The sequence below is a fragment of the Podarcis muralis genome, chromosome 9 (assembly GCF_964188315.1).
Source record: "Podarcis muralis chromosome 9, rPodMur119.hap1.1, whole genome shotgun sequence".
In the NCBI taxonomy this organism is placed as follows: domain Eukaryota; kingdom Metazoa; phylum Chordata; class Lepidosauria; order Squamata; family Lacertidae; genus Podarcis; species Podarcis muralis.
This window is the reverse complement of record NC_135663.1, coordinates 51,789,739-51,809,109: the sequence shown is the minus strand read 5'-3', so window position 1 is coordinate 51,809,109 and position 19,371 is coordinate 51,789,739. Positions and strand designations below refer to the sequence as shown.

At 44.1% G+C, this 19,371-nt stretch overlaps 1 protein-coding gene across 1 annotated transcript; it reads right to left on the bottom strand.

The window, feature by feature from the left end:
* Window positions 1-1,123: 1,123 nt before the first annotated feature.
* LOC114604283 (cytochrome P450 4V2-like) lies at window positions 1,124-17,291 on the bottom strand. The gene is made up of 11 exons (XM_028744268.2): window positions 17,039-17,291; window positions 14,679-14,791; window positions 13,045-13,130; window positions 11,456-11,646; window positions 10,771-10,840; window positions 7,778-7,904; window positions 6,952-7,143; window positions 5,009-5,111; window positions 3,570-3,704; window positions 3,303-3,482; window positions 1,124-2,690 (listed from the first exon to the last, which is right to left on the bottom strand). The coding sequence occupies exons 1-11, from the start codon at window positions 17,247-17,249 to the stop codon at window positions 2,530-2,532; spliced, it is 1,569 nt and encodes a 522-aa protein (XP_028600101.2). The 5' UTR covers window positions 17,250-17,291; the 3' UTR covers window positions 1,124-2,529.
* Window positions 17,292-19,371: the final 2,080 nt, after the last annotated feature.

Below are 19,371 nucleotides of genomic sequence, written 5' to 3'. Positions count from 1 at the left end.
GACCTATAACTTCCACTACCTGCTCTCACTCATTAAACCACCTCCCAGATATTTACTTGTCTTCCTAGTTTCTAACTGTTCCTGACTCAGCTTATTTCACTACACTAACTCAACCTATCCACAGACTCTATCCCAATTCACTCCCACTCCAACCAACCACCCAACTCCCAATGAACTCCCCCCTTCGCCCCTCCCAGAGCTGGTTTTATAGTCCCTCTGACTACACCCCCCTGGGTTCTGATTGGGTAACCTGTTTAACTATTTCACCTCCAGCATTCTCATATGTTACAGTCACATATGAGGGAACCGCCAGAAGGACGCTGGACCTCAGTGTCAGGGTAGAAGGATGGAGGTGGAGATGCTCCTTCAGCAGTCCCCATGTTTTGCATGGGCAGATTTATGATTGATTAAATTTTGGCTCAGTTCTTTGCAGAATCACCTCCCTCCACATCAGCCTGCTTATGCACCAAGGCTTTTTTTCAGCTGAAACTTGGTTCTGGCACCTCTGAGGTGGGAGCCTTTTGAGAAACAAAAATAGAGGCTATAAGCAGAGATGCCAAGGAGAAAGAAACTGAGTGACTCTTGCCCACTGGTATTTTTTAAAAAAAATGCATAAATGTGTCGCTCATCTATTTCAAGGATGACCAGCTTCTTTATTCTCAGGGACCACTTTTACCTCCAGACATAGGAGTCTGAACAACCCAACCCCTGTCACAGGATAGTATTGTAAAGCTAGTCATCTTCTACAACAAAGATGGAGAGACTGCCTCCAAATGCTGCTCCCATCATCCATCACCACCAGTGATGGTATCTAGGACAGATGGGAGTTGGGAGTCCAATGGCATCCATGTGGTCCGGGGTTCCTCAACCCATTCTAGAGGAAAAGTCTTGGAAGTAGGACTGTAAGAAGGCATCGCTTTCCATTCAACCATCTTTGTCAAATGCAAGGCTGTTTCCATTCTACTGCAGTTCGCCTTCTGCCAAAACCTTTTATTCGCCGTGCTATCTGCTGTGGCAAAATTATGTAACAAGCATAATTTATGTGACTATGTAATGTACATAAATTACGCTGTCATGATGTTATTCCATCCCCTTCATTTCAGTGCAAAGGACACAATGCAAATGGGGGGAGGGGTGTAATGAATTCTGTATTGTTTGCAGACTGAAAGCAACAAGAACAACAAAATTGATCATATTCACTAGATGATTTCCATAATTTAACGCTGGCAATTTCCACTGTTTTCATCAGTATTTATTTATTTATTTATTTATTTATTTATTTATTTTGTCATATTCAGTTTTATTAAACTGATTTCAGATTGTTTTTGAAATGTTCAGGAGGTAGGCAGCAAAGCAGTTGAATTTACACAGGTAACAAACAGCAATAAAACGAGTAATGGGTAAGAAATGGAAGCAGACACACAATGTAAACTTGTAAATAACTGTTAACTAGAGCTGGGTAATAGCTGTATAATGCAGCATGTATATGTGTATACATTTATGAACACTTTAGCCTACTGGCCATTTCTACCTTAGTTCCCTTAGCATTAAAGGTTCAGTCTCTTTTCTGGAACACTCCATGTTTCTGACATTCTTGGTCAGGTCACTTGCACTAAAATAAAAGTCTCTCTCTCTCTCTCTCTCTCTCTCTCTCTCTGTGTGTGTGTGTGTGTGTGTGTGTGAGAGAGAGAGAGAGAGAGAGAGAGAGAGAGAGACAACAGACCACCATGTATAACGATGCATGTGTGTAAAATCCATTAACATTCACTTGGAAACATTGCTCAAGTAAAGTATTGTGTGCTTTTTGAACAATTTACTTAGATACCATCCTCAAGCAAAAATCACCATAGGATATAACCCTTGATCTAGACTGTAAGGGACCTTATAATGTAATTGGGCAGGGGCAAACCAGAGGCTAAGCAGGAGAAGATGCTCCATCCTGTCTGTATGCTTACAAAACATAGGTCTAATTTTTCTCATATATTCAAGGTCTTTAAATATTGAAATGAATGAGTTTTTTTAAAAAAAAATAAGCATACAGTGGTACCTCAGGTTAAGTACTTAATTCGTTCCGGAGGTCTGTTCTTAACCTGAAACTGTTCTTAACCTGAAGCACCACTTTAGCTAATGGGGCCTCCTGCTGCCGCCATGCCGCCGGAGCACGATTTCTGTTCTCATCCTGAAGCAAAGTTCTTAACCCGAGGTACTATTTCTGGCTTAGCGGAGTCTTTAACCTTAAGAGTATGTAACCTGAAGCGTATATAACCCGAGGTACCACTGTATTGCTCATCTTCTTTAGGATTAAGGAAAGTCAGCTAGTGGCAACCTAGGCTGAAGCCTACAAATTGCAAAGACAATTGGAATAACCCATCATTTGAATAATCATCTGCTTCTAAAATGCAGCTGTTGGCCTGTAATAAGCAACAACACAATCTTGGTTACAAAAATGAATTCCAGGAAGGGTTAGGCAGTCTGAAACAGTTCTAATGCAAGGTGGTGAGGAATTTCCCTGAGGGTTCTTATTTTAACTTATTTTCTCTTTTTCAGCTGAATCCAGATGCCTTTATCAGGACGAAGAATCAGTTCTCCTACAAGGTCAAGTTGATCACGTCGCTGTGCACTTTCAACAGAGAAGCGCCGTAGGATGGTGGCTAAAATAGTCTTTTCTTCCATCTGTGCAAAGCGCTGACCTGCAGAGGAATTGGAAAGCAATGACAATGTACAATTAACTAGAGCAATAATACATATTTATTATTATTCAACATGAGTCATGTGACATTGAGGTCAGGTTCTCAGATTCATTTTTAAATCCTTAAACACTTTTATGTAATTATACAAAACCACCAAACAAACACAGAGAGGGTGAGGCAGTGGAATTGCAGCCATTGGAAGGGGTAAGTGAAAAACTGGAAGGGAAGGACTGATAATATTGATGTAGAAATAACTGAGGTGCATTCACACTATACATTTAAAGCACTATGATACTGTTAACAAGTCATGGCACACACACACACAAAGAATCCTGGGAACTGTAGTTTGTTAAGGATGCTGAGAGTTATTGGGAGATGTTGATTCCCCTCACAGAGCTACAATTCCCAGAATTCTCTAAACAACTCGTAGCACCCTTAAACTACAGCTCCTCGGATGCTTTGGAGGAAGCCAGACTGTTTAAATGGACATGACACTGCTTTAAATGCCTAATGCCAATGTCTAAATAATCATCCCCTTTAAACACTCCCTGCCACTGACTGATTGCCCCTTTTTTTCCTTTCCAGATACAGATTTTTGACTCTCATATGTACCAATACAGTTCCTAGGCCCAGCGGAGAAAGGCACGTATGCATATGGGTGCCGTCCAGCCGCGTTCTCAGGGAAAAACCGCTCGGGTCTGAATTCCTCGGGCTCTGGGAAGACATCAGGGTCTCTGTGCAGCGCAAAAGGCAGAATTAGGGCATCTACCCCCTTTGGTACCCTGAATCCTCCTGCGAAAAAAGAGCAGATATTCATGAAATTAGCCCTGAGCTTATAGCCATAGCTCATCAAGCCAGAAACCCACTTGGACTACTTACTAATATAACATTCTTCACTCAGTTTGCGAGCAAAAAGTGGAACAGAAGGGAAAAGGCGAAGAGCTTCTTTAATAACACAATCCAGATACCGTAGTTGCTTCATGTCGTCCATTGTGACATGACGATCAGAGTTCCCTTATAAAACCAGTGGCAGCGAGACAAACATGTGTTATTTATAACCAGCAAAACATGCATCCTAACACTGAAGTTCTTACAGCTATTTTACATGGTGATGGACCAGGGGGCCATTTTAGGTCTAGATCAGTTACTTCCATAATTCATTTCTGTGCTTATTCTCAGGAAGTTAGCCTGGATAGCTTTAAGTCAGCACACTTTCCTAAGCCATGGGTTATGATAAAACAATACACTGACTCATCAAGACTTCCTTTTTGCTAACAGACACTGAAGCTGTGAAGACCACAGCACATCTTATATAGGAATCATAGAATTCAAAGGGACCCTGAGGATCATCTAGTTCAAACCCCTGCATTGTAGGAATATGCAGCTGTCCCATACAGGGATCAAACCTGCAATCTTGGCATTACCAGTGTCATGCTAAACAACTGAGCTAACCAAGGCTGGGCTAACTGAGCTGCCCAAGGAGATCTGGTTAAGAGAGCTACACCAATGGATGGCCATTACTGGGTGAATAGACAGGATCATATGCATCATGGATTCTATCTGCAGAATGATGAGTAAGCCAAGTCAGTGTAGGCCCCACCAGAGAGGTTTCTTGTTTAAAGCTGTCCTCTGAGAGCTGGAGTGGGGAGACTGTGGCCCTCCAGAAGAAGTTAGTGGAGTATATATCCCATCTTTCCTAAGCACTGGCCATTCTGGCTGAGGCTAAAGCAAGTTGGGGGTCCAGGAATGTCTTCAGGACCATAGGTTCTCCACCTGATTTAGAACAGTGGTGGGGAACAGGAACTGACCAGGGGACCAGACCCTTAATCTTCTCCATACAGATCAATTTTGAAAGTCGGTGGGGCTGCCCACCATTCAAAGTTCACAGGATCTTGCTGTAACTCCCAACCAACCAATTGGCAATTACAGAAATCTCCTTTGATGCCTGTTTGCAGATGCTGCATGGTTTCAAAAACTACATCTGCAAGCAGACATTTCCCCCCTGTAGACAGCATTGCTCTCTAGGAACTTCTTAGGGCAACCAATCCCAGCATTCATTCTCACTTTAAGCTCCCTCTGTAACCACAGCCTCACCTACTCCAGACTCTAAGTCACATAGGACATCAAATGTGCAGCAGGTGGGTGTGGTTTGAGGAAAAACAGCCTCATGGGCCTAAATGGGGTCTGTGCTGGGCCAAATTAGGCCCACAGGCCAGAGAGTCCCCATCTCTGCAATAGAGGAATCAGCATGAGCACATACCTAGAAGTAGCCCTGCATTCTAAACTTGCCCAGGCTTATACCCACAGGAAAGACTCACCAAAAATTTCATCTAATTCATGGTGAACCTTCCTTTGGGCTTCCGGATGACGTGCAAGCAAGTAAATACACCAGTTCATGGCAGCAGTGGTAGTATCATGACCCTTGGAAGAAAGAATTTAAGAGGTCTAACATGTTCTCACAAAAAATAGAATTCATAACCATTATAATGATGGTCCAATCTAGGGCCCAAACAAGCTAGTTCAAATCCAAAATTGAAAGACACCAGTCCCATGCACAATAGTAAGTCTTTCAAAATTTAAAGTACTGTATATTGGGAATACCAGGTGCCAGGGAATCTGCCAGGCCTAGTCACTTCCCATGTGCAAATGAGTCACTCCCATAATCTGAAAAGATCTTGTTTGAACAGCTAATAATCCTATCTAGCAATAAGACAGACATATGAACTGAAGCTTCGCTTCTAAGGTGCTACTTCATTCTATTTATATCCTGCCTTTCCTACTTTCACACAATTCCAGAAAATGTCATAAAAATTAACAATAGAAAATTTCATACAAAAACAATTTGTTGTATAAAAGCATGCTTCCTTTGTTGCTGATTACTCCATTGTAATTCACCCCAACTTCCCAGGTCTTAAAGAACAACAAATCCCTTTGGAGCTGCCTCCCGCAAGACAACTGGCAGATCCCTCTTGTCTTTTGGGTGCCCAGTGAAGACCTTCCTTTCTCAACAAGCATTTTAAGTGGGGATCATTGATCCCGGTCTACATATGGATTTGTAACTGTTTTATATGTGATGTTTTTAAATTGTTTGTATTGTTAAACAGTTCCAAGATATTTTAAAGGAAGGACTTCATAAATGGAATTGAATAATTAGTAAATAAGCAAGCATGCTTCAGTGCCTTTATAACCACCAGAGGGCAAATACACAACAATACTGCTAATTTTTTACCAGTGGATAAAGTCACAGTTTAATTACCGTATTTTTCGCCCCATAGGACGCACCGCCCCATAGGACGCACCTAGGTTTTTTTTGGGGGGGGAATAAAGAAAAAAAATTATTTTCCCCCCCAGGCACGGGGCTGGCGTGGGGGAAGCCTGAGCTTCCCCCGACCCCAACCCCCAGAACAGCCTGGTATCCGCAAGCCTAGGGAGCTGCGCCGGTCTCCCCAGGCTTGCGGAGAGCTGCGCGAAGCCCTGGAGCACTCTTTAGCGCGCCCCAGGCTTCGGAGTGCAGGCAGCTCTGCGCGCCCTTCACGCCGGGCTCCCAAGGGTTGTGCAGAGCTTCATGAAGCCTGGAGAGCAAGAGGGGTCGGTGCGCACCAACCCCTCTCGCTTTCCAGGCTTCAGCGAAAGCCTGTATTCGCCCCATAGGACGCACACACATTTCCCCTTCATTTTTGGAGGGGAAAAAGTGCATCCTATAGGGCGAAAAATACGGTATATTCACTGAACTACCATTAACAATCTGTCTGGCAACTGTGTGAGAGTTGCAACCAAACCAGCCACGCTCCCCTAAATCTGCCTCTGCGTTGGCAGACCAACTCTGCACAACAAAAACATCTGCAAACATGGCATGAAGGCTGGCAATATCTGCTCTTGCAGATGACTGCAGTGCCTGGAGACAGACAGACAGGTTGTGCAACCACAGCAGTGACCAGAGGAGGAATGACCGCTGGGAGAAGCATAGAGCAGCACAACCAGATGCCTTCATGTGCCCCAGCTGCAACAAAACATGTCTCTCCCATATCGGTCTCTACAGCCACCACAGGCGCTGCGACCTTCCAACAGTTTGACTTCACCCCCAAAGGGACACACCTCCAATGTCTCCTGAGACAGATGGATGACCACCAAACTACCAAGTCATCTGATAAAAAGACCCTTGACGTCTTGTCTTCGTTCAAAGACCTTCACATACATTAGCTTGTTGTGATCCTTTAAATAGGGGAGGACAACCAGCACTCTTATACAGGGCATTCTGTACCTCAAACATGAATGTATCCACTTCCTCTCGAATGTCCAGGTAGTTCATCTTATTCCCATCATCATCAGTGGCATTCAGAAGCATATCAAGGAAAGCTCTCCTGACTTTGCGCTTGCTTTGCTCACCATTGCTGACAACATCACTTCCATGCTTCTCCTGGTTTTTTAATTCACGAGCTTTTTCTGCAATAACCTTAGACAGTCAAAACAAAACAAAAGTCATTCATTTCTCAGGTTGCATAATCCAATGTGTGTACTTCCTGCAGTGTCATATAAAGTGATAAGCTATCTCTGTTGCACCCTGGACCTAGCGAAGTGCATTGTGCTGACAAGGAAAAAAAGGAATATATCCAATTGCACCCAACTTGTCTAAAGCGCCCTATGGACACTGCCATGGGCACAAACCTACTTCTGGGTAATAAAATCAGGATACAAGGCATTTCAAATATCTCTGTAAAAGCTGTCTGGATGTAAATGCACTGCATGAAAATGGATGCCTGACTGAGTAAATCTAATGAAGGTCATCTTATCCCTTGTATCAAAAGAATTCTAAGTGACAACTCCTCACAGAGACAGTGATTTTAAGCTGAAATCTTACCTGCATTCTGAATTGGAAAAAACCCACTAGGGAGAAATTGGTTTCTTAGCAGAGCCTACCTTACAGGCATGTGGTGAAGATAAAATGAGAGGCCTCACATACACCCTGTGAACACGCCCTGAACAGGACTTTTGAGTTGGGAGAGCCACAATTGTGAATATTAGCAGAAATCACTTTGATATTGGTGTCTATGAAACATCATGCATAAAGAGAAAATGCAACAGCTTACATTATCAGTAAAGTTATGAAGTATCTTCAGGGTCCTGTGATGTTCTCTTCCTTGTCGGAACATGAGGTACAAAAGGTCAGACCAGAACCAAGGAGACCTCTGTCTTTTATGAATCAGATCGGTCATCCTAGGGTAACAAGCAACAACGCTTTCTAGAAAAGTGCTGCAAAGTACAGCAAAGAGCCCAGATTTCTTGCAACTAGGCTGTCATGTAAAGAGGCAGAGAAAAATAGTTTACATGTGAAACAGATATGCCATGCCCCTATCGCCTGCAGGGTTAATGTGGCTTCTACATCAGCATTCAACCCACAGAGAGGCCCAGTTTCTGCAACCCACCTCCAGAAAAGAGGTGCAGAGAGGAAGCTCATACAAAGCAGACAACAACAACAACAACAACAACAACAACAACAATTTATTTATATCCCGCCCTCCCCAGCCGAAGCCAAGCTCAGAGCGGCTAACAACAGTAAAAAAATTATAGAACATTCTAAAATCATTTCCTTTGAAGGCTTATCATGCAGACAGTCAAGTTAAAGCTGAAGGTTGTCTGCATCATGGAAGGGAAAGAGACTTTTTCTCCTAGTATTTGCGGACGAAGGCTCCATTGAAGCGGGGGGGGGGGGGGAGACCTGCAGCCCTCGAAATGTGGCTAGAGAAAATTTTGTAGAGAAAAATTTAACTGAATGAGAGAGAGAAGTTTCAGGAGGAGACAGGACTAACATTGGTCAAAAAAGTGAAATACTTAGGGGTTAACATGACTGCTAAAAATGTGAATTTATTTAAGGATAATTATGAAAAATGTTGGATTGAAGTGAAAAAGGATTTAGAAGTATGGACAAATTTGAAGTTATCATTGTTAGGCCGAATTGCTGTGATAAAAATGAATGTGCTGCCAAGGATGTTATTTTTGTTTCAAACATCACAAATTTTGGATAAGACGGATTGTTTCAAGAAGTGGCAGAAGGATATTTCCAGATTTGTTTGGCAGGGCAAGAAGCCTCGAATAAAATTTAAGATACTAACTGATGCTAAAGAAAGAGGTGGATTTGCCCTGCCAGACCTTAAACTTTATTATGAATCAGCTGCTTTTTGCTGGCTAAGAGAATGGCTGCTTCTTGAAAACACTGAAGTGTTGGATTTAGAAGGTTTCAATAATGTATTTGGTTGGCATGCATAAAAGTACATAAAGCGTTTAAAAATCATATTGTTAGAAAAGCATTGTTCAATGTTTGGATAAGATATAAGGATTTGTTAGAAAAGAAAACCCCAAGATGGTTGTCACCAATGGAAGCGAAGGCACAGAAAAAACTCAATATGGAGGCCAAATGGCCGAAATATTGGGAAATTTTGGAACAAGATGGAGACAGAATAAAATTGCAGAGCTTTGAAAAATTGAAAAACAAAGTGTGAGATTGGCTCCATTATTACCAAATAATGGAGGCATACAAATTGGACAAAAAAGTTGGTTTCCAGGTGGAAAAATCAAAATTGGAAACAGAATTGTTAGATCCAAAAATCAAGAATTTGTCAAGAATGTATAACTTGCTGTTGAAATGGAACACTCAGGATGAAACGGTGAAATCAGCTATGATTAAATGGGCACAAGATGTTGGACATAACATAATGATGGCTGACTGGGAACAGTTATGGACCACAGGTATGAAATTCACAGCATGTAATGCCCTAAGAGAAAATTTAATGAAAATTATTTCTCTTAACATGACAGCAGTTAAGCTTGAAAAAATTTACCATTTGCCCGATAATAAATGTTGGAAATGTAATGAGACTGAAGGTACATTCTTTCACCTTTGGTGGACATGCCCAAGGATTAAGACATTCTGGGAGATGATTTATAACGAAATGAAAAAGGTATTTAAATATACCTTCCTGAAGAAACCAGAGGCCTTTCTCCTGGGCATGGTCGGCCAATTGGTGCTAAAGAAGGATAGAACTTTTTTTATGTATGCAACAACAGCAGCAAGAATACTCATCGCGAAGTATTGGAAGACACAATATTTACCCACCAGGGAAGAATGGCAGATGAAGTTGATGGGCTATATGGAACTGGCGGAAATGACTGGCAGAATCCGAGACCAGGGAGAAGAGTCAGTGGAAGAAGATTGGAAAAAGTTTAAAGACTATTTACAGAAACATTGTAAAATTAATGAATGCTAGAAGAATGTTAGGGACGCAGGTGGTGCTGTGGGTTAAAGCCTCAGCACCTAGGACTTGCCGATCGAAAGGTCGGCGGTTCGAATCCCTGCGGCGGGGTGCGCTCCTGTCGTTCGGTCCCAGCGCCTGCCAACCTTTGGGTGCAAGTAGATAAATAGGGACCGCTTACTAGCGGGAAGGTAAACGGTGTTCCGTGTGCTGCGCTGGCTTGCCAGAGCAGCGATGTCACGCTGGCCACGTGACCCGGAAGTGTCTGCGGACAGCACTGGCTCCCGGCCTATAGAGTGAGATGAGCGCACAACCCTAGAGACTGGCCCGTACGGGCAGGGGTACCTTTACCTTTACCTTTAGAAGAATGTTGGAATGAAGTGATATGGCTTTAGTAGAAATGTTATAAGGAATTAAGTATAAATAGATTAATAGAGTATTAAAGGAAAAATAAGGTTAAAATGTGTTAAGATAATTTAGGATAGAAAACAGGGGAAGATGGAAAGGAATTGCTGAAATAATTAATAGAAGTGGAATACAAAAAGGGAGGTGTGAGGAGGTCGTGGAAATATGTGAAAGAAAGATAAGATATTGATTTTTTTCTTTTTTTGATGTGTTTTTAAATTGTTTTTGTTTCGTCTTGTTAGTTTAATGTTTTAGTGTTATGTAGTGTTTTTGTATTGTAATGTACTGTTTTTTCTTTGTTTTTTGTAGTGTTTAAATTCTTGTAAAAGTAATAAATATTTTTTTTTAAAAAAAACCCAAATGTGGCTAGAGTCCAACTACCATCTCTATTTCCTGCTGCTGGAATAGATCATCACATTGACACCTACCTGTAGACAGCTTGGACATACTCGGAATCCTTATTCTGTTGCGCTCCTATGTTCTTGCCCATAGCTGTTTCTAGGAACAGGAGAGAAAGAAATCAATTAAAGAATCATGCTCCTACAAAGCAAAGAGTGAGACATAAAATGAACACGGGGAGCAACCATATATCAAGTCATGCTGACTTACAATGGTTTTCCAAGTTTCAGAGCTAGGGTGTTTCCCAGCCAGGATTTGAACCCAATATCTGCTGCACTCTACCACTGGTCAATTCATAGTCAAGTGTGTCTTGTACTAACATAGCACCACTACTACAGTAACTGTATCCAGAACTTCTCATTTCCTCCCATAGTGTTGTGTGTTTGTGTCCCAATCATGACCTGTATTCAGACTGATGGCAAATCAACAATTATTCTAACTGATCACAACCTATTATTTTATTTTCCAACTCCATCAGTGTATATTTTAAATCCCCGTTCTCCACTGGATTATTCAATTAGCATTTAAATGGATAACAAGCTATTCGTATTATGTAAATGTGCCCAATTTAGGAAGCGAAATGTAAGTAATATTATTGCAAGGTGAACAACTCTTCTGGTCAGATCTCACAAAAATGTCCATTCGCCCAACAAATGAGCAAGGATCTTTAAACCTCATTCACTGCAACACTTTGACAGCAGCAACTGCATTTACCACAGATTACATCAAGGGCACACAATGTGATGTATAAAAAACAATCAAATGGCTCCTTGTCCACATGCTTTTCGAGTTTCTGAACAAGGATATTGGCTTGTTCATTCATCACTTCAAGAAAATCATCTAAGATGGTGAAATGGAAAGTAGGCGTTAACATTTTCCTTCGGGACCGCCATTTGCTTCCAGTGCTGCAAAACAAAGACTTAAATATTATTTTTCTCTACACAAACAAATTTCAAAACAAAATGCATGTAATGTCTTCAAGCAGAACCAGCCATACAATATTGCAGTGCTCTTGTTCAGGTTTCCAGTCACTTCATTCTGCCTTGCCTCCAACTGGTCATTTCTTTCTCTAACATTCAGCCAACATTCCACAGTCACTGAGCATGCTCAGTCCTCAATGAGCTGTTTTCCCTTGGTTTTTTCTCTGTTTCATCCACCACAAAAAGATTTGCTGTTGCAAACCCTGGGGTTCCCCTGAACCTGCTGAGACCACCCTCGTTTGGGCTACATAAAGGTGTCATTTTGACCACATAAGGACCAGTGCTCCGCAAAATGAGATCACTAGTATGATATATGATGATGTTCATGCACTTAAACACTTTTTCAAACCCCCAAGTCATGGCTCTAAAATGCCAATTCTGGATTTATCAGTTATGAAGGGTCCCCTCTTAAGGCTTTTTCCTCCCACACTCTTATCTCTTTCCTGTTCCAGATACCAGGCAGAACTTCCAGTTCACTACCTCAGTGCCATGGAAGACTTACATTTCCATACTTAATACAGTCCTGAACCTTACTGTTTCAGAAATTCCTTCCCGTCAAAACATCTGTTTCCAACTTGCAACATTGCCTATTTCTCAGCAATTGGTATTTTAGACAGATAGAATGACCTCAAACCATCTACCCCTTCAGGAAGCATGTGCAGATTCCCTCAACCAGTTTTATGCTCCTTAACACAGGGGTGAGGTTCCAATTTTGCCCATGAGGCCATTTCTCAAAAACCAGGCTCACTTTCCCCTCACATGATGCCATCTATGTTGGACAGCTAGAGACATGGCTATAAATGAACCACCAGGAGCCTAAAAGTCAGTATCAATCAGCTGCTTGGTGCTGCCTTCAAGCCCACTATAATAAGCTACACTACTGTGTTCCCAGTGAGGAACTCCGCAGGGCAGTTGACCTCTGCCAAAAGCAGGTCTTGAAGTCAGCACCAATTGGCTCCTCAATACTTCTTTTCTTGATTAAAAATTAGTTAGCACAGGTACTGAAAAGGAGGGAAATGGAGCAGGACTGCACCTGAAGCCCCATCTCCAAAGTCCACACAATCAGCAGAGCATCTGAAAGGGGCCTCCCATCTGCAATAAATACCTCTGTGTACAAGGAGAGACCCTTTTCACACAATCAGTGGGATGTTGGGGGTATGGCCTATGACCTCAGTCTAGCTTCCATCTACATACATTCATTAAATGTGTGGGGCAGGCCTTCAGAACAGGACTAATAGCTCAACCAGTACCACACTCCACTTACACAAGGCATGACAAAAGGGTACACTGCCTCACCCATGTTCTGGGTTGTTTTTGACTTACCTTGTTAGAAGTCCTGTGCCCAGCCAAGGATGCAAAAACTTGTAGGGATCGGATTTTGTAATATGCTTAGAGCTACTCAATACAACCTGCCAACAGAAGAGATCAAGGGCATAAATTATCGACTTTGCCCTTCTCTGCTATCTATTCAATTCGACCTTCAAAGTAAGTCAACTATCTGAAATAGATTCTATTTGAGTTCAAAGTGACTTAGTGATTTAGTGGGCTTGACTAAAGTGGTTTGCAAGGCAGGTTTGCTTTATCTTTATATTCCGATGTTGATTATGCCCTGAGGTATGACAAATCCTGAAATCAGAAACTATATTCTCTAATCTGAATGCAAGTTAAGTTTGTTAGAGACTAATGGAGCTTTATCCCAGATATGTGTGCATAGATTTGCAAAACACACACTAGCAATAAAGCCCCATGAGACTCAATGGAACCTATTTCTGAGGGAATTTTCACAGGATTGCGTTGATAGTACCAAGCTGAAAATGAACTTTACTTGGATACACTGAGCAATGTGTACAGCTCCATCTATCACCATTTTGATGTCTGCTCAGATTATACCAGGTCACCAGATGAATGTCAACATTCTTTCCCTATTTTCTCTCTCTCCGTGCAATAATCCAAGGAATGCATATGACAGATTTAGGATTTTTCTCACAAAAGTCTTTCATGACATAATAATGCCAAGGGTCAACCTAGAAAACCGCTACACAACTTGCAGTCCACTAAGGTAAGGTAGCCAAGGTGATGGATGATGTGTGTGAGGAAATGTGTGGGTGGGTGTTTCTACAGTTTTAGCAGACACTCTGGCCCTATTCACCACCCATTCCAGCAGATGAAGGGGGTGCGGTGGGTGTAGTCTGCCCCGGGTGTCACCACTGAGGGGGGTAACAAAATGCCAGGCGGCACTCACCGTGGGCCCTGCAGTGCACCCGAGCCACACGTCTCTCCTGGGAGAGACATGGTGGCTTGGCGCGTGCAGGCTTCACACTGCCCAAACAGTCCACCCGATGCCTCCCCCTCGCCCCCCCCCCCCCAGCTGTAGGGCAGCTGAGTGGGATAAGACAGGCAGACTCCAGATCCCCCATGGTGCTCCTCGCCCCTATGGGTGGCTTGCCCTGCCCCTGGGCACGCCCCCCCAGGAGTCCAAGCACAGTGGCGGAGCTACATGCTGCAGCCCCCAGAGCGGAGAACGGGTGGGGGCGTGGCTGGCACATGCGCCAGGGGCATGGTGCACTGCCTGCAGGGGCGTGGTGCATGTCCCGGGGGCATGGCGCACCACCCATGGGGGCATGGCACACAGCACAGGGGTGTGGCACACCGCCCGCAGAGGTACAGCATGCTTCCCGGGGTTGCACGGCATGCGGTGTGTATCCAGGGAGGGTGTGGTGCGCGACCTGGGGAGCGGCTGCGATGGCACCCCTTCCCCTAATGGCACCTGGTGTGGCCCACTCCCCCCACCCCCACCTTCGTCCACCAGCGCCTGAGTGGCTTCCTCCACCACTGGCCCCACCCACTGCTGACATGCACCCATTGACAGTTTAATCCCCACGAATGCAACCCTGGGTGGAGGGGGGCGGGAGAGACTTCCCCTGCCCTGCTATGAAGAGTAACAATGGGAGACTCACCTCTACAGTATCTGGATGATATAATATTAGAAAGGGCAATGGCCCTACCCAAAGGAGTAACAGTGGGATATTCCGCAACATTTCAGTGGAACGTATCACCTGAGAAAAGGCACCTGGAAAAAACATGCATGCAGTTTGAAAATGAGAAAGTGAATGATCCCACATCCATGCTACTTGTTCTCATGAGAACAGCACCCACTCTAAGCTAAGATTAATAGTTACATAGCAGGAGACCCCTCTACCCAAATTAAGATTGCAAGAGATGAGGGGCAGATTCCAGCCTCCCACCTCCTGATGTTCAAAGAGAACAATTATGTGAAAGTCTAAGACTATAGTTTACATTTGCTTAGAATTCATTTTGACCGTATAAATGACCCCCATTTATGAGTGGTTCCATACAAAGGGATGATTCCACATGATTAATGGGTAGTGGGCCCCATTCTAACATTGCACTGGGTTGCTTGGCTCTGTCCTCCAACCTCGTAACATATTGGGAGAACATTTGAGGGGAGAGCTCATGGAGGCCCCAAGGGCTTCCAGTTACATTGCAAAGCCAACCTCGCTCTTGGTACAAGGCAAGGTGTTGCAGTCTTGGGAGCAGGCAGAGCAGCACAAACGTGTTTCCCTTGACTTAACCCTTGACTTAGCATTGTTGATAAAAAGCCTCCTGACAATGACACCCTGTGTTGGAAATACCTGAAGGTCCTGTTCAAATGCTCTTCTTAACTAATTCATTCCTGTTTGTTTGGTTTTTAAAAAATAAAATAAAAAATAATCATGTGTAGAAAATCTAAGTAGGACAGGAAACTGCTGTAGTTTCTTGCTGCAATTATGTTTACTGTCCTTTTTGTGGAGTTTTAATTATGGCATTGTGTTTTGTCATAGTTTCATATTGTGACTGCCCTGGGGATATACAGTTTCATGAAGGGCATGCAAATGCCATAAACTTATGGCGTGTAAATGCCGTAAACTGATTGTTCAAGAGATATCTAAAAGTTTTGCAGTTCAACTCCTATGGGTCATGCCACACTATCTTGTAGCTTGCCTGTAGCTCGGCACAAATGTGCAGCTGTGAATACAAATGAACAGGGAGGGCAGAGGTTGTCAATGTGGTGCCTGTGAGTGGCCATGTACCCACAAAGCCCTTCCTGGTACCACAAGGCTCCCATCTCTCCCCCCCCCCCCCATGAAATTTGAAAGGATTCTGCTGTAGCCGATAAAATAGGGGTTGGCACGGAGGTGATGCCCATAATAATCTCTCCAGTCGGCAAATGTGCCCATGGGTCCAAAAAGGTTGGCAACATAGTGGCATGAAAATGCAGTACCCCCACCCCACTCACAGTTCATTATCTACATAGGGCTTGTGTTCAGTACTGTAATGGAGAAGGGGCAACCTTTTGAGATGTTTCCAACATGCCTTAAACAGGTTTCAGGCAGCCTATTAGATTTGGTTGGGATGTGGAGGATAATTACTTCCAGTATCACCAGAGCTGATTAAGCATGCTACAAAATATGGACTTCATCCTATAGAAGATAATTGGCTCCAGTATGATTTGCCTACATATAATGGAGTTCTGAGTATTTCCTCATTAGCATGTTTGCTTTAGGCTTCAGGATTTCTTTAAATCTAACATTTTAGCTCTTTGGGGAACCACCAAGGATCCTAAACAGAGCATTCAGAAAAACTTCCAAACGCATTTTATGCCACCCACCAACACCTCCTGATGCTGCCTCATTCTTCAATCACATGAGAGTTTCATCCTTCTCTTTTAGTTCCTCCTTATTTTTTGAGATTTTTTTTTCCTTGGAGTGACCTCCCCCCCCCCCCGCTTTTCTGTGTAGTTTCATCTGGAACAACTGAAGATGCAGTATTTTATTCGATAACAAATTAATTGACAGTTGTGCTTTTTAGAAATAAATATCAACCTGCTTGCTTGCCTTTTTTAATTCACGCAGTGGCGTAGCGTGGGTTGTCAGCACCCGGGGCAAGGCAAGTAATTTGCACCCCCTAACCCGTGGATTTGCGCCCCCTAACCCGTGGATTTGCGCCCCCTAACCCTAACCCCCAGATGTTGCGCCCGGTGCGGCTGGCCCCCCCCTGCACCCCCCACGCTACGCCACTGATATTCACGTAATACACTCACACAACTGCGGTAAACAGACATTGCACAAAAGGAAATGACTGGAGTACGTGTCGGTCGGAAATCCTTATTGAAATAAAGAGCAAAAGAAAAGGCAGAACCTCAGAGTGGGAGATAAAGTGTAGCGCGGTGCGGGTTTGCTGGTTCACAGCGCTGCCTTTTTGCGCTGCTTGCACGCATCAGCTGCCCGGAGGAGAGGGAGGAAGAGGGCGCCTTTACCTTTCCGATCGCGGTCAAGGAGCAGCGCATTGCCCAGCAGCGGGTACCAGGGACGGATCCCCGGGATGTGCTTCAGCTCCCTGTATTTCCAGTACTGGTCGAGCACCAAGCGGGCGAGCAAGACAGCCAGCAGCGTGGCGAGCGCGGCGAGCAGGGCAAGCGCCCAGGAGAAGAGCCGCGCGCCCTCCGGAGCCACCGCCCAAAAGCCCATCGTCGCCCAGCGCGGACGGCGTCGCTCTGCTCCGGGAAGCGGGACGTTTTGCTGAGAAAAGAAGCCCCGGGGCAAGAGGAGAAGGCGGAGCCGGCGAGGGGCAGGACTGCGAGAGGGGAGAAGGAGGTCACGGGAGGGAGAAGCGGGCAGGGCAGAGAAGGGCGGGATGCGCTCCGTCTCCGTCGAAACAGGATAGTGGCATGGAGGTGATAGGCGAGGATAAAAGGAGCGGGCATTTCTCAATACAGTGGTACCTCGGGTTACATATGCTTCAGGTTACATACACTTCAGGTTACATACTCCGCTAACCCAGAAATAGTACCTCGGGTTAAGAACTTTGCTTCAGGATGAGAACAGAAATCGTGCTCCAGCGGCGCGGCAGCAGCAGGAGGCCCCATTAGCTAAAGTGATGCTTTAGGTTAAGAACAGTTTCAGGTTAAGAACAGACCTCCGGAACAAATTAAGTTCTTAACCTGAGGTACCACTGTACAGTTCTGGAGGTGAGGTCCGTTCTTAACCTGAAACTGTTCTTAACCTGAGGCACCACTTTAGCTAATGGGGCCCCTCGCTGCCGCTGCACGATTTCTGTTTTCATCCTGAAGCAAGGTTGTTAACCTGAGGTACTATTTCTGGGTTAGCAGAGTCTGTAACCTGAAGTGTCTGTAACCTTAAGCGTCTGTAACCCAAGGTACCACTGTATTGGAAGTTCTTGGGGCCTCTTGCGAACCAATAACTCAACACTGATACAGGTGATTCCTTCACATATGAGTGTCATCTGCCGGTCTTTGTTTTCTCTTTACATTTCACAATGCCTAAACGGTTGAATAAATTATTACTGGACACGTCTTGGCATGCATGAGTACCATAGTAGCCATGGGCGTAGCCAGGATTAATGTTGGGGGGGGGGGAGAACCGAGTTATCTGCAAGGCGATTGGTCAGTTAGTTACGTATTTTTATTTACTTACTTGATTTGGGGGAGGGGGCAGCTGCCATGGGCGTAGCCAAGATTTTTTTTGATTTTTTTTTTTGGAGGGGCAGGACTTTTGTTGGGGGGCAGAACCGATGTGAATGGTCAGTTAGTTAAGTATTTCTATTTTACTTGATGGGGGCAGCTGCCCACCTCCCGCTACACCCATGATAGTAGCTTAAAACTCTGCACTGTCCTGGGGCAGCCAAATAGCACAGGCGTCTGGTCCATCTGGCTCAGTATCATCTAAACAGACTGGCTGCAATTATCCAAGGTTTTGGGCAGGAACCTTTTCCAGACCTATCTGGAGATGCCAGGATTGAAGCTGGGACTCTCCCACTGAGCTACAGCCCTTCCTCATGTTCCACATAGCTGATAGCCGGGTATTGCCTTAATTTTGCAGAAGTCCTAATCCCTTTACTACCTCCCATAGATGCTGAGGCAGAAGATCTGTGGAGCAGTATGACCACATCCGCTTCTATACCTTCTCCTTGCACTTACACACCCATATACACAAGTCCAGTGTGACATGGCACTTTAATTCACAATTTAATGCAAAAAAAAAAAAAATGAATTTCTGGTGTGCACTTGAATCCCTCTCATCATATATAGCAACTGTCTGGAAGCAGCCTTTATCTTCATCCTAGAAAAAGAAAATGTTTCAGATGGAGCTTTTGCTCATATAAAGGTCAAGAGATGGGGAAGGCGCCATCTGTTAAATTTCCACCTGTCAGGCTGTTACTACACAGAGAATCAGGCATAAAGGAAAAAAGAAAACAAAGCAATGCTATTATGGTCACAGTTTTCTTACCTCATCTGTCCAAAAGTTTCATGAAGCTTAAAAGACTGCTATGTAACTTATAAATCTCTACTTACACAAACAGTTGGGACAGATTGTAATCTTCACCCTAGATCCAAAAAGCCAACAGAGTATTTACCCAGTGCCAGGAAATCTTGGATATATCCATGCTTCGGAACCCATTTAATCCTTATCTCTCCCCCTCTCTCCATGTATTAAAAGTTACATAGGGTAGCCATAAAATGGTATTATCTCCATTTTCAGCTGCTATGTGTCATGGGTCCTGTAGCACCAACTAGGAGAGCGCAGGAATGGCATGCATGGTCAGAAGAGGGGAGCAGAGGCAGACTGGACA